A 14877-nucleotide genomic window follows, 5' to 3' on the forward strand; every position below is an offset into this window, starting at 1 on the left:
AAAGCTGTTTTAGATGAGGGTTTTAAGACTGGGATGAGAATGCCTCTAGTCTAAAAATCTGGTTAATCAGATGTCATGCAGTATTTTAATGATTTAACAGTCTGTTTCTTTTGAACCTATTAAAATAAAATATGCTTTGATTGTAGTTGAAAGAAAAAGCAATACAAAAATAATTTCTCCTTCTTTATGCCCTACTTTTATAATTACTACTATTCAGTGCTACAATTTGGCAAAAGCTTTCTATCCAGTTACTAAGAGAAGAACTGAACTCTTTTCATACTCTTATAAATCTGGACTAATTCCATTGGCTTCTGTGAATTATGTCAGATAAATACTAGTATAATTGAACTTCCCTCAAAAAGTTATAATCAAGTAGTTAACATTAATTCTATTGGCATTTAAGACTTGTACTGTGGGTCAGCCTTTTTATGTGTGTGGTCTTGGTGACAAGGTTCCTTGGGTGAATTTGATATCTTTTATTAGACCAACCCAAATAGTTGGAGAAGAGTTGCAAAGCATGCTTTTGGGTTCAAAAACCCTTCGTCAGGCTAAGGAAGTTTCAGCAGTTGGTGTGTGCTCTTCCTGGATGGAATGAAAAGTAAAGAAGCCAGGGGCTGGGTCGGGGAGGGGGGGGGGGCAGTTGCCAGGCAGATTATAATGTGTCAAAAATCGAATGTCTATGTTTAGTCCGTGATCTCTAGTATCCAGGAGGTCTTGGTGAAAAACTTGTGATTGATGTCTACATGATTACTTGATTAGATACATTTTTTTGGAGCTGAGGTTGCAACAATAGTTTCTTTTTTGAGACTGTAGTAAGTAATCCATTGGTGCTTACTCACTGGGTTAGCATAGCCACTTTGACCAAAATCTGGTATATAAAAGTATAAAGATTTCATAGACATTAGAGCTGGAAGGGAGCTCGGAAGATCGAGTCCAGCCTCCTGCCCCAGGGACAGGAAGTCAGCTGGGTCATAGGATCTCAGCAAGATAAACATCCAAATTTCTCTTGAAGGCGTTCGGAGTAGGCGCTTGAACCACCTCCGATGGCAGGCTATTCCAGACCTTGGGGGCTTGGACAGTAAAGAAGTTCTTCCTTATGTCCAGCCTGAAACGGTCTTGGAGGAGTTTATAACCATTCAACCTTGTCAGCCCTTGAGGTGCTCTGGTAAACAAACATTCCCCCAGATCCTGAGATTTAGTGTAGATTGAATGGATCAGAAAGTTTATGGGTATAAACAGAGCAAGAAGAATAAAAGTAATACAACAGTACCCTCTAGCTGCTCTTTCATGAACTGAAGTTTATAGTTGCTTCAGAGCATCCTTGAGAATACAACATAGACTATTGAGAATACAATATAGACGTTCCATATTGAAATTAATGGGCCACATTTTTTAAAGTGCGTTGCCTAATAATTTTTAAAAATCTTTTTCTTACAAAAACATTTATTTAATGTATACTATTCAGTTGTTTTTTAATCTCTTGCCATATAGAGAAAATAATAGAACACTAATCCAATCTCAGTGGTTTAAGCCTGAACTTAATGTTGACATGGTTAAGTAGAAATTTGTTTATTATTGAAACTTTAGATTTTCATCAAGGTTTTAACAGTAACTGTTGCTTTTTATTTTTCTGTTTTGATCTTATTTTGAGGGAGGAGGGAAGAGAATGCTCTGTGTGTATTAAAGATTATGTTACTATGTGCATTCAATGATTTTTATGAGAGTATGGGTAAAAATTTAGTATATGGCATTGGGTAATGCTTGAGTATGAAATACTTGGAGAATAAGCTTTCATAAACATAAGGTTTTTATGGTATAAAAGGAACTAGTATTTGCTTCTGGTTACTACTAGAGATGTTAATGTGTACAATCTCGAATGGACTGTACCACTGCAGAAATTTTTCAGAAGGAAAACTGCTCGTGATCTGCTACCAATAAAGCCAGTGGAGATTGCTATAGAGGCTTGGTGGGTGGTGCAAGCTGGTTACATCACAGAAGATGACATTAAGGTAACCTTAATACCATTTGTGTGCTAAATTGATTTAACCCTCATAAGCATTAAGAGTACAGGGAAATATTATAGACTGGGAGCTCAGTTTTATTTGAACAGTGTCTAGAGCATGTTGGGTTCTGATTTATATTTCCATGACCCTAAAATAATCTATATCTTCTACATTTGACCTGTGTTTTTGAATTACTGCACCTGGATGGCTGTTACCAAGCATTCATAAACAACACTTATTTTAACACAAACCTTACTTGTTGAATTATTGGTATTCAGTGAGCTAAGGACTGTTTCTAGAATTGTATATGCCTAATTTTGTGATGGGATAGCTTATACACCACCAAGAATTAGAAAAAAATATGCTAAACTTAAATCAGTGGCTTTCTTTATACTTTTTTTTTTTTTAGGGTTTTTGGGCATTTCTTAAGAAACATCCCATGGCTTTCTTTTTTGGAAAAAGTTGCATATTATTATTCACCAACTTAAAGCTGGAAAAGACGTGGAGTGACTGCATGTGAAAGCCCAGGCAGATACTTGAATTTCATTTTCTTTTCTTTTACATAGATATGTACTACAGCTGAGAAGTCTGCTATTGATAAGATCATTGACTCAGGGCCTCAGCTTGCTGGTTTGCTAGACTACAATATAGTTCACAGTAAGTATTTATATATGCATTATGCTTGGTGTAGAATATACTAGTCCTTGGGTTTTCCTCTCAGTATCTCAAAGCTAGAGTAAAAGGAATGCAGAGTGTTAGAGCATTATATATGCATAAAAGATGGGGAAAAGAATAGGATATAAAGCAGGTTAAGCATGGGAAGATGCGTTTTAATTATAGACAACTGTTTTATAATTAGGTTTATAAACAATAGATTTCATGGAAAGAATATTGTTGATCCCCTTAGCAACGTATATTTCTTTTTAACTATCACTCTTTGCTATTGAAATGGTACAGTTGAGTGCTCCTGCAGATACTGATATCAGTAAAACTCACAGGTGGGTAGGTCTTAGCCAGGAAGACTTTGAGATGTGCTCCCCTCTGCTGCCATGAGGACAAGATGACTAACAAACTCTTCTGTTAAGATTAGAACTAAAATATTGATGAAATTGGTGCAGGTGGTAAACCAGTTTGCATGTGAAGCAGGCTGACATCAATGTGCATCAAATAAATGAAGGAAGATATTCAGCATTTACTAAAGTGAATAGAACAAAAGCTCTAGGAGGAGTGAGAGTAATTTTAGGCCCTCCATCAGGGAGCGCTTAAAACTAACCAGACTTACTTGACGTTGACTAGAGGTGCACTGATATATTGGTTGCATATCGGTTTGGTACCAATAAAAGGGAAACTTACTTTATTGGCTTTTTTTGGCCAGTGTAGCCAGTAGTGTTCACCGATTTAAATACAGTTAATTCTGGCCGGGCCCCCGGATACTGTGTGCATGTGTGCGGCTGCATGCATGTGGCCAGGAATGCAGCTGGGCAGGGTGGAGATTGGCTCCCCGCAGGTAAGTCTGTGGAGGAAAGGGCACACAGATTGGGGAGGGAGTGGGGCAGGGGCTGGTGGCACTGCCCAGCCAGGCTGATGAATGGGACCCAGGGTCAGGGTGGGGAGTGGAATGGAGCCGCGGGTGGCTTATCCAGGGGGCGTTGGGGGAGTGGCTCCCTGCTGCTGCATGAACCCCCTGGGGAAGGCCTAGCCCCGTTAGGCTCTGCTTCGGTTAAAAGCGTCCCTGTGTTTAAAAATGGTGGCTGCGGCGGCACTTGAACTAAAGTTCATTCGCTGAGCTTTAGTTTAAGTGCCCCTGCCACCATTTTTAAGCACCAAGATGCTGATCCACCAGGATGATCTTTCCTGCTCCCTACCCTGGCCCCGGGTCCCATTCACCCCCCCTGACTGGGCAGTGCCTCCTGCCCCACTCCCTCCCTCACCAATCTGCCACCCCCACAGACTTACCTGCAGGATGCTGACCTCCACGCTGCCCAGCTGCATTCCTGTAAATCAGTTATCACATCAGTATTGGCTGATATGACTCATTAATAATTGGCTTTCGGTATTGGCCAAGAAAATCTTTATTGGTGCACCCTTAATGTTGACTCTTCATGAATATAGAGTTACAGGCTAAATGTGTCTGAGGGGAGAGATAGGTGCAAGCTCAGTATGCAAAAGCAATGTGTCTAGTCTTGGTTTGCATGGGGATCTTGTTTGACCCAAGGGAAGAAAAAAGATGTGGACAGTTAATGCAGTGGATCACAAGTGGGATGGAAATTTGTGGGAAAAGGGGGTGGTTGGCCCAAAATCTGATGTGCGTGTATACTGTCATGCATAGCAATGAGAGACTGCACCAGCTCTGAACGCTGCACCTGAAGAAAGCAGCACCCCACAGTGGGCTGTCAGCTTGCCATGTGTCATCCTGGCCTGTGACAACAGGCTCTCTTGGACTACATGTGCTTAACAGCCTGTCTGGGTACGTGTTGCTGCCTATGCTGTGCAGGCTTGGTAGTATATTGCCCATAGTGTACTGTGTGTATCTCATTTTTAGAAGGCAGTGCAGTTCCTAACATACATAAACAATGAGTCCAGTCTGAAGTCGGTTGTTAAACCCATATTACTAAAATATGTGCAGCTGCAACTCAAACTCCTGCAGTGTAAAACTGTGGGAACAAGCTTGTATGCTTGGCAGGCTGTTGGCTTGGCACCTCACTGGTGAAAAAACGTTACTGTTTATTATAACTTTAATGCCAAAAAGAGTAATAAAATGATTGAAGGGCATTGCCCTCCTGTGAGGCCATATCCTTGGCTTAATAAAACCCTTTGACTCGAGACTAAGCAGTTAAATAATTCCTTTAAAATTGCATGCTGAAGTTTTCTTCTTTGCTATGCGGCATTTGAAATAGATGAGCTGTCTGGTCTAAGGTCAGAGAAACCATGAGTCAGACACAAAATATACTGGATCATCAAGGTTTGTGTTTTATTAGGTCAGAATATAGTTTGCAGAGAGGTAACAGATAAGACTCTTAGGAAATTATGCTGAAACATGTTTTCTCTGGTTCTTGTCGTTCAACTTCCTACTCTAGCTTCGTCTATGTTGCACGCTTAACCTGCATGATAATATCAGGATCTGAGGCAGGTTAGGTTAGCCTGGGTGTGAGCATTCCTACTACAAAAGCCTATCCATTTTATGTCCTGTGCTTCTGTGCTTGCCTATTTGTATCTGGGGCACACTTGTGCATCTTTGTGCCAAGGTGCTCTAGGATTCTGTTACAGTCAGTTGCAGAAGAACTTGCCCATCCTGTGGGAAAGGCATTGGAGGAGTCTCAGCTTTTGAATAATTTTTAGCCTGTATACTCACTATAAAGTGGGCAGATAACCTAGTTCTAACCCACATCTCCAGCTGGCTGAACTAGTCCAGGTCTAAAGTACCTCGAACTATGGGTTAGATTTCTTTGTGTGGGCAGTGCTGGGTGTGAAGGCTTTAACTTGTGTAAGTGTTTTGGTTAATAGTGCAATGTAGACGCATGCTCCTTTTTTTTCCTGCAGTAAACATAGTTGCGTCTGTTTGATTACCCCCTCACACCCTGTTAACTTCCCAGCCCCTGTTGTCTTTGAAGTGCATGTAGACCTTTGGGTTAAATTACGTTCTCTTTGTAGTGCAAGTACAAAATCTAGAGGGTTGTTTTTTTTTGTTTTTTTTTTAATGTAATGTCTGGGTACTATTTTACTTGATATTCTGGTCCAGGTATAGTGGGAGAATGATGAAAAAATGTAGCCTCTAGTAGTGGTAGTGTTGGTGTTAAATTGTAGCCATGATCCAGATGGTCTAGGATGTACAGAAGAGGCAAGGATTTTTTTTCTCTCTTCAGCTGCACAGTTGGGGGGAGATGAGCTTTCCAGCACAAGGTGCCCTTCTCTCAGGTCATGGATTCATAAATGTTAGCGTTGGAAGGGACCTCAAAAGATCATCGAATCTGAACCCTGCATAGGCAGGAAAGTATGCTGGGTTCAGATGACCCCAGCCAGATGCCTATCCTGTCATCTTCCACCCGAAAACCATTTTAAGAATCTTTCTACGAGGTTTGTCCAATAAAAATAAAATATATATATTGGGCAAACTGCATAAAAAGATTCTTAATGGTTTTTGGGTGGAAGATGACCTGAGGGAAAGGTACCTTGTGCTCGAAAGCTTATCTAAAACCTCCTCCCTAACTATGCAGTTGGTGTAATAAAAGACACCGTCCAAAAAAAAAAAAAGAAACCCCCTTGCCTCTAGTAGTGTCACTATTACTCTGGGTAAATCTGACATGATTTTTCTTTCTAAAGGCTTGTATAACAAAGGATTTATTTACCTTGACGTACCAATATCTGATGACAGTTGTATAGCTGGTGAGTATATATCTTAGTAATCATTCTTATGTTTTCTTGGAGATCAGTTTGTTACCTTTATGTTCCCTTGACTTGGGTGCTGCTTGTGTTTGCATGAAAATGACTGACTTAAGCACCTCTTGTTCTTGTAATATGGCTATAACAGCTGTCTGAAAAATGTATTTCCTCATGCTAAAATTAGCCCTTTTCAACTTATATTTATGTTTGTACATATCTAAAGTCATAGTTGCTTTAAATGTACATAGACATGAAACCATTGTTTAAAGCATAATTTAAACAAATGTCATTGTTTTTGTGTCTCCAGTAAATAAGTTTTTAAAAGCTCAGGCAAAAGCATGGTTTTTTTTTCTAGTTGAGGCTTGTAACACTTTCATTCATGTCTCTTGTCTGGAGCCTAGAGTGCAGTCACTTGTATATTGGAACAACTTGGTTAGCCCACCGGATAAGTGATGTCACAAACAGGGTGTGGCTGATACTTGGAGACCTGATCAGGGTGGATAAAAATTAATGATTTAAAAAAATTAAAGAATGGATTTTTTTTATCAGAAGTTTTTATTTAATCGTATTTTTATATTTTTTTTGTTAAGATGCTTTAAAAAAAAATCACCCTATGTAAAGATGGTTTTAATTTAAGATACGTTAAAGCTCACTGTGCTATGATATTCCTATCATTATGGAATAGGAATTATAACTTCTAATTATACACTACTTGAGGCAATATATTCATGTAACCGTTTTAGAAAAGTTTTTTATAAATATGTCACAACAGGCCATGGACTATATTAGGGGCCCAATCTTATGGGGTTCCCAGAGGCTCCTCTGTAGATTAGTAAAAATTAAAGAAAACCCACTGTACTCAGTGGGATTCAGTACTCAGTCTAGAAGATCCCATTTAGCATCTCTGGATGCTTTGTTTCAGTTTTCAAACTGGATTTGTGTCTCCAGTGATAACATCTTTGTTAAAAGCAGTATATGGAGATGAGAGAGAAGACTTGATTACCTCCCCATCAGCCCTGTTGTCTCTCTGCAAGTTTGTATACACAAAGTCAAGCCTTTACCCTTCTCTGAAAGTTCAAAGTTTCAAAAAGTTAAATGAATAGAGGGTATCAAACAACAAAAAGGCACTTTTTGTTGAAAACAATGATTAAATTGAGGCTTCCTGACCAGTGATTTAAATCGTGATTTAAATTGATTTGATTTAAATCAGTTCCACCCTGGACCTGATTTAACTCCTACGGGTCTCATTGGAGTTAAAAGTCAAGATTTAATTTTTACAGTTCTAAGTGGATTGGGACTTGGTTACTTGAAAGCCTCTCTCTTGCTGTCCCAACTGAGCTTAGGTAAGCAAGGAACAACCTTGATATAAAAGAGTTATTGGTCAGACATTTTCTGTGAGGGCTCATCAGCTCTAGAATTCGTGTCTTCCTTTTTCTGCCAAGCCCAGATGATTTAGTAATAGCCATACTACAAAACCAATCTCATAGATATTTAGGGAGGCTTATTTTTACAGGTGGATGGGTTAGTGACTGTACAGGATAATATGGGGAAGTCTTACAAACATTTTTAGCTCATGTAGGGAGAATGTATCCATGGAAAAATAAGTTATTGGAGGAAATCATGAACTTGTGTATTGCATAGATCATTTATAGATTTGTAAGTGTGAAGTTTCGGGGAAGTGCTTAGCTTTAAAGAGGCACTAAAGAAAATGAATTAATTTAAGCTCAGAGGGAAAAGTTGTAAATCATCACATAGCATGGCCTGCAACAAAGTTTAGTTGAAAGATTTTTAAAATTAATCAAGGTTTTAAGCAGTGAAAACCATAGCATTAAAAATAATTTTTATTTTCAGTCCCCCCACTGGAAGGATTTGTAATGAACAGAGTGCAAGGTGATTACTTTGAAACTCTACTGTACAAAATATTCGTTTCAATAGATGAACATACCAATGTGGCAGAGGTAAGTAATTCTTGGGTGCTTGTGCTTCAGAGGATGGGAAGTTTTGTTGGGAAGGCTTGTGCAATATTTTAAGTTCTGCTATGGTTGAAGGTATTTCTTAATTTGGACGAGAGGTCTGAGAAGAGACTTGAAATGTTTTTTGGTAGTCTCTGAAATTTGCTAGTGGCTTAAGCTATAATTGTGACACAACTATTAACTTCCATGGTAAAACTAAGCGTTAGGGGCAGGATGAAAGAAACCACAGCAATGATATTTAGCTGTATTGTGTATATTTAATATGTAGACTATTGTCTGCTTGATTACTTTGTCTCTACTTACAGGTGGCTTTCCACTCTGAGAAGTGAGGTGTGGGGAGGGGAAGCATTGTTACCTTTCTCTGATTTTTTTTTTTTTTTTTTTTTTTTTTTTTGAGAGCCAAATTGTTCTTCCAACTAGATTAGTTTTGTTTTGTGAACATGCGTAACAATTATTACTTTCTTATTTTTGTCGCTGACAATGAAAGAACATGGAGCAGATTTTGTAAGGGAGTCGCATCTACATGGTTACTTCATAAAGTTGAACTGCACCCGAGACCAAAAACTGCATTTTTCCTATGAGTAATTGTACACGTACACATTCTCACTTGTGGGCATGTCTCGTGTCCTGGACTTCGATTGGCACAGAGCACTAGGTACACCTGTCAGCAGTGCACTTGCCTAACAGAGTGACCTCCCCTACGTCATTAAGAGGATATCAAGAGCTCAGCACTCCATATTCACAGAATTGGGTCACCTGACGCTGTTGACCTAGTCTGTAAAAGGTCTATGGAGAGTGCCTGATTTAAATTCCCTTAAAGGGAGGGCTTAGCCCAGTTTCCTCTTAGATGTGTTCATGATTTGGGGGTTAAGGAGCCTTCCGTATGCATCCCCAGTCCTACCCCCCTCTGGTCCCATCAGTCCTCTGCAAGGTGATTCAGCACTGGACTGTGTTAATACTTATTTTGGTGGTATGGCTAGGACCAGTTTTGGTATCTTGATCTCCTATTCCTTTTGAGCTGGAAGCAGACGTCCTCTTTGGAACGTGATCAGCTGTGCTGTGATATGTTGCTTTGTGGATGTTTTAACAGATGGTGCTGGGGTTTTTGTCCCCCAGGGTTGGTGCCTTGCCCCTACCAGGGCTTCAGGGACCTGACCCTGGGAGAAAATGGCTCTAGGTGCCCTGCCTCAACTTGGGTTGCAGGTCTACAAGTGAGAAACCCCTGCTTGCAGATATGCTGCCATGTTGGGGCATGAGGAAATCCCTCAACAGGGGATTAAAGTGTGGAGTGGGAAGCTCCCCTCTGCTTGGACATGGAGCCCCAACCTATGGGTGATAGTGAGAAAAATGCACCAGCGTGCCTATCAGGCTACCTCCCCTGAGTTGGAAGCCGTGTGCAAGGGGAGGGGGGAGCTCATCGAGGAGCTCCACACTGTGCTCTTGCAGACCTGTACTAGGAGAATGATTCCCTCATCATGGTGTGCAGGTCCAGGAGGAAGCCTCTGCACTTGCAGACCTGTGTGTGGTTGAATGATTCCCCTTGCACAGTCTGTAAAGCATGAAATGGGGAACTCCCCCAGGGGTTCCCCCCTCTGCTTGCTTGTGGCCCATGATCCTAGAAGTGGTAGCATGGTAGGCACACTCGGGCCAGTGCATTTTTTTTTTTTCCTCCCTGCTGGGGGATTCCTCCATGCCCTGACGTGGGTCTGCATCTGCAACTGGGGGCTTCCCTGCTAGCAAGTACGTGCCCCATGTCAGGGTGGGGCATCCAGGGTCCTTTTCACCCAGGATTGGGACCCTGAGGCCAAGCGAGTTTATGCTTGGGGCAGTGGGAGATTGTGAGTTGCCAGTGGCAGCCTGCAGTCTCCTGTGAAGAGTGAACAGACATCAGCTGCAAAAAGGTGGCACAAATTATTACTGCCTTTTGGCACTGCAAAATGTAAGCACTTGTGCAACAAAAGGCTATGATGTCTGTTCACTTGACTTTCGTACCCCCGTAAACATTTCCATGGGGGCACAGCGTCCATGTTTCTTTGCAGCCTTGGTGATTTCAGACCTGTGAATGTAGGGAGGAGGGAAGGCTCGTCATCTGCACCTTCTTTCCCTCCATTTTACAGCTTGGGTGCTGCATGATTATCAAAGTAAGAATGTTTCACCCAGGTCAGAGATGATCATTTATAGTTGAAAGGACTCGATCATGTATACATACCTGCAAAATGGATCACGTTTCCATCATTATGCCAGTCAAGAAATACTAACCTAGCAGGTCTGCCGTTCCAGAGACAATAGATTACACTTTGAGTCCAGAAAGTAAAGACCTTTCCATTAGCACTGTCCATTAGCTTAATTAAGGTCCATCTGTCAGCAGTCTCTGTCCCCCACCTTGTTGAGAGAGAGCCTGTATTTTTCCCACCCAGAAGCCATCAGATTCCTCAAGGGCCTCTCTAGGGTCTCTCCCTCAATCCCTGCAGTGGATCTTGAATCTCTTCCTTGCATTGTGAGGAGAGCTTGATGTTAGGGGCTGGAAGGGACCTCTCAAGATCATCAGGTCCTGCCCCTCTGTGCTTGGGCAGGAAAGACTGTTGTGGTTAGATGACCCCAGCAAGGTGAGCTTTTTTTGAAGATATCCAGGGTAGTTTGAACCAACGGCAATGAGCTGTCCTCTACACCCGTCTCTGAAAATGGCATCCCTGGTAGCAAGTAGATCAGCAAAGTGAGTGGGTGAGATCCAGGCATTCACGGCAGATTTCCACCCCCACATGCACCTTCCTTACCTTTCACCCAGATTAAAGTATTTCTGAGGACTCGTCACAGATGCCTGCCTGAATTTGTCTCAGACTTTCTCCTGGAACAGCAGATTAGCCTGCAAATGTTCTTCCCAGAACCTCACTCCTCCCATGAAGTGGCTTTGTTGCATTCACTGGATATGAAGAGAGCACTGGCTAGTTACCTTCACAAAAGTAAACTGTTCAGGAAGTCGCCTCACCCATCTGTCTGCAGCAGGGAGATCCCAGCACAGCATGAATTCAGGGGCTATCTACATGGATCTTGGGCTGTACAAAGCTGTGTTACGAGATTTGCCAGGATGGATCTGCCATCAGTAGTAAGGACGCATTCTTCCAGAGCCTAGGCTACTTTCATAGCATCCCTGTGTAATGGTGCCATGACTGATATGGGAAGCTACCATTGCTTTATTCATACCTTCCTGAAAAATGATGCCAATGTATAAGTCTCTATGGCTGCACTTGGCACAGTGTCCCTCCAAATCGCTCATTGCCTGGGGGCCTCGGAGCCACTGCTGTGGAGTCCCCTACAAGTGGCAAAGTGGATGTGCACAATTACTCAAAGAAGAAAAAGAAATTACCTAGTAGCAATTTTATACACATTTGAATCCCGCCCTTCCCCCTTCATTCTCAGACTCCTGCATATACAACTCTGAGGGGGAGCTAAGGAGCAGATAGCATATACTGTCCTTAATCCCCTCACTGTGGGGATGTGAGAAGAGGGTTAGAGTGCACTGTATGGACACTGCAAGGGTAAAACTTTTCTGTTGAAGTGCAGAGTATGAGATGCACACACCAGTGAGTGTGCATATAGGCATTACATCTCCAAGAACTTCAGTTACTGATGAGTTACTGTTTTTTGTAGACTGACTAATAAAGGTCTTCTGTAATTAAACCTGTGTATTGGACATGTGAAATGCTTAAAATAAATAGTTGGAACAATTGTATTTGATTTCTTTTTCTATGTAGCCTTTTGAGTGTAAGTGACTGTAGCTGAAGGGATGCATGGAACATTATTCTGTTACTTCAAGAAGGGAATATTGGACTAAGGTTTCAGAATGGCTCTTTCTTTCCCTTAACCACTTGTACAGTGTTCTCTGATTTAGCAACTTGAGCTAGAAAAAGCCTGTTTAAAGAGGGGCAGTGAGTTTTGGAAATGAGTATTAACAGTTCTTTGTTTTTCAGCTTGCAAATGTCCTAGAGATTGACCTATCGCTGGTAAAGGTATGTCTGAATACTCCATTGCCCAAAGTGAAACCTTTCAGTTGTTTTTGTTTTGTTTTGTTTTTGGATGCGACTTCATAAATGAATGTTGAAATTCTATTAAGAAAGGTAATAGTTTAAATCAATGGTCATCAAGCAGTGGATCTCGATCCACTGGTAGATCTCAGAGCCTCGTGTGGTAGATCTCGGAGTCTCTTGGAGTTGATCCAAGGCAGGGATGGGGGCTGAGTTCCCGCGTGCATGCACGCTCATGCCCTAGCCCAGCAGGTCAGTTCATGAGGGAGGGAAGGTGTGGGGGCTAGACTGAGGCCCCCACAGTGAGGAACAGTGCTGCAGGGGTAAGTTGAGTGGAGCCCCAGCCAGGTGGGGAGGTATGCCCCCAAATAATTTTTTGTCCCTCTGCCTTGAGAGACTCTAAATTCCAGTTTTGGGCACTGCAATTCAAAAAGGATGCGGAGAAGCTTGAGAGAGTCCAGAGAAGAGCCACACACATGATCAGAGGTCAGGAAAACAGACCTTATGACGACAGGCTGAGAGCCATGGGGCTCTTTAGCCTGGAAAAGTGCAGGCTCAGGAGGTGATCTGATGGCCACCTATAAGTTTATCAGGGGTGACCACCAGTATCTGGGGGAACATTTGTTCACCAGAGTGCCCCAAGGAATGAGAAGGTTGAACGGTTATAAACTACTGCAAGACCATTTCAGGCTGGACATAAGGAAGAATTTCTTTACTGTGCAAGCCCCCAAGGTCTGGAATAGCCAGCCGTTGGAGGTGGTTCAAGTACTTACATTGAACACCTCCAAGAAAAAATTGGATGCTTATCTTGCTGGGATTCTATGACCCCAGCTGACTTCCTGCCCTTCGGGCAGGGGGCTGGACTTGATCTTCCAAGGTCCCTTCCAGCCCTAATGTCTATGAAATCTGTTGGGCAGGGGGTGGCGACGGCACACAGTAGATCTTGGATTGCATTTAAATGCCAAAGGTGATCTCCTACTTTAAAAAAGTTGGAGACCACTGGTTTAAATTGATCTCTCTTATGCTTCTGTTTCTTCAGAATGCTGTGTCCATGTACTGTCGATTGGGTTTTGCCCACAAGAAAGGCCAAGTGATAAATCTAGATAATCTTCATCCCTCTTGGAGGAATGTTCCCTCTATAAATAGACTGAAGTAAGTATCTCGTCTTGTCCCGTGAGTATTCTCAGAAGCCTGTTCTCTTGATTATGGAATAAAGAGCTGGGGGAGAGCTCCTAAATTCCAAATATAGTTCTGGTACTGTGACCTTCCTTCCTGTTGTTGGTAATAATGTAGGCAGGTAATATTTTTCTAAACTATCAAGTGATAAAAAATCGTGCATACTTTTCAATGGTATATGTGAAGATTAATTGTGATGACCTAATCTGATAAAAATCTACATATGTAAATAGCACTACTTGGTGTTTGGCATTTTGTTTTATGTAAACACATCCCACTCCAAAATATATGGCTGTCAATTTGTAACTACTGTATTTTGAACTCACTCTTCAGGGACTTTTAAGTTATTTCCTGTGTGTGCGTATGTGTTAACTAGACATAGCTGTTACCATACTAGTACTGCAGCAGCACCTTTTAATACTGCTGTCATTGTCCTTTGTAGATTTGTGACTGGGCATTGCAGTTCTTTATAGGCATAGCAGTTTTTACTGAAGAGCTTGAATTTAGGAACTGAGTCCTAGTCAGTGATGTGCTTCTTTGGGTTGCTGAAGATAGCTTGCATTACATGTGCCTCATGGGGGCATGTTGAGTTCGGCATTACATGTGCCTCATGGGGGCATGTTGAGTTCGGCTTTTGGTAACTTTTTTCTTTAAAAAAAAACTGTTTGAACTTTCTTGTAGCCACCAATTGGGCGATGCAGATTAGAACTAGTCAGAAATAACCCAGTAAAACAGGTTTTTATTTATTTTTTGTTTATAGTTTTATCATATTTTTTAAACCTGAAGGGCATTTTTACATGTTCTGTGGGGGTGGACAGACACATAATTAGTGAGCTGGGCTAAGTAAAAGTGTCCGAGCATCACATGTATCAATGTCCCTGCACTGAAAAATGGTGACGGGGCACTTTGAACTAAAAGCTCATCAAATGAGCTCTAGTTCAAAGTGCCCTGCTGCCATTTTTCAGTGCAAGAATGCTGATACACATGATGCTAGAGTCTGCTGGAGCATGTTAATTTCCTTGCTCCAGCAGACTCGATCATTCGTGATTAATTGAGTTTCCAGTGTGTTGGAGCAGGCTCCCTGCACATGTATAGGAGCCCAAAGAGTTTAGTTTAAAATTATGTTGGGTCTGATCAGCCTTTGCCAAATCCAGCCAGGGTTCTTAAGTAAGGCCTGTCACAGGGCTGTGGTTGCTAATAACCATGGGGACTACAGGATGCACCTCCCAGGTGGGGCTGGGACCCTAGGAGCACTTGCTCTTATTCACTGAAGTTGGTGTTACTACCACTGGAACTGACAGAAAGAGCAATGAGACCAGCAGT

At 41.8% G+C, this 14877-nt stretch overlaps 1 protein-coding gene across 6 annotated transcripts in view; it reads left to right on the top strand.

The window, feature by feature from the left end:
- FAM91A1 (family with sequence similarity 91 member A1) overlaps positions 1 to 14877 on the top strand; it is a 51377-nt gene that overhangs the window by 9451 nt on the left and 27049 nt on the right. For 5 of the 6 annotated variants that reach the window (XM_025209890.1, XM_025209891.1, XM_025209892.1 and 2 more), the window contains exons 6-11: positions 1896 to 2009; positions 2570 to 2660; positions 6324 to 6386; positions 8235 to 8341; positions 12325 to 12363; positions 13418 to 13530. In XM_025209890.1, coding sequence (XP_025065675.1) covers positions 1896 to 2009; positions 2570 to 2660; positions 6324 to 6386; positions 8235 to 8341; positions 12325 to 12363; positions 13418 to 13530 — 527 coding nt within the window. Of the gene's footprint in view, positions 1 to 1895; positions 2010 to 2569; positions 2661 to 4332; positions 4471 to 6323; positions 6387 to 8234; positions 8342 to 12324; positions 12364 to 13417; positions 13531 to 14877 lie in introns of those variants that run through there. The other variant, XM_025209894.1, reaches the window with a different exon arrangement.

This window comes from Alligator sinensis, unplaced genomic scaffold (assembly GCF_000455745.1).
Source record: "Alligator sinensis unplaced genomic scaffold, ASM45574v1 scaffold681_1, whole genome shotgun sequence".
NCBI classification, from domain to species: Eukaryota; Metazoa; Chordata; order Crocodylia; family Alligatoridae; genus Alligator; species Alligator sinensis.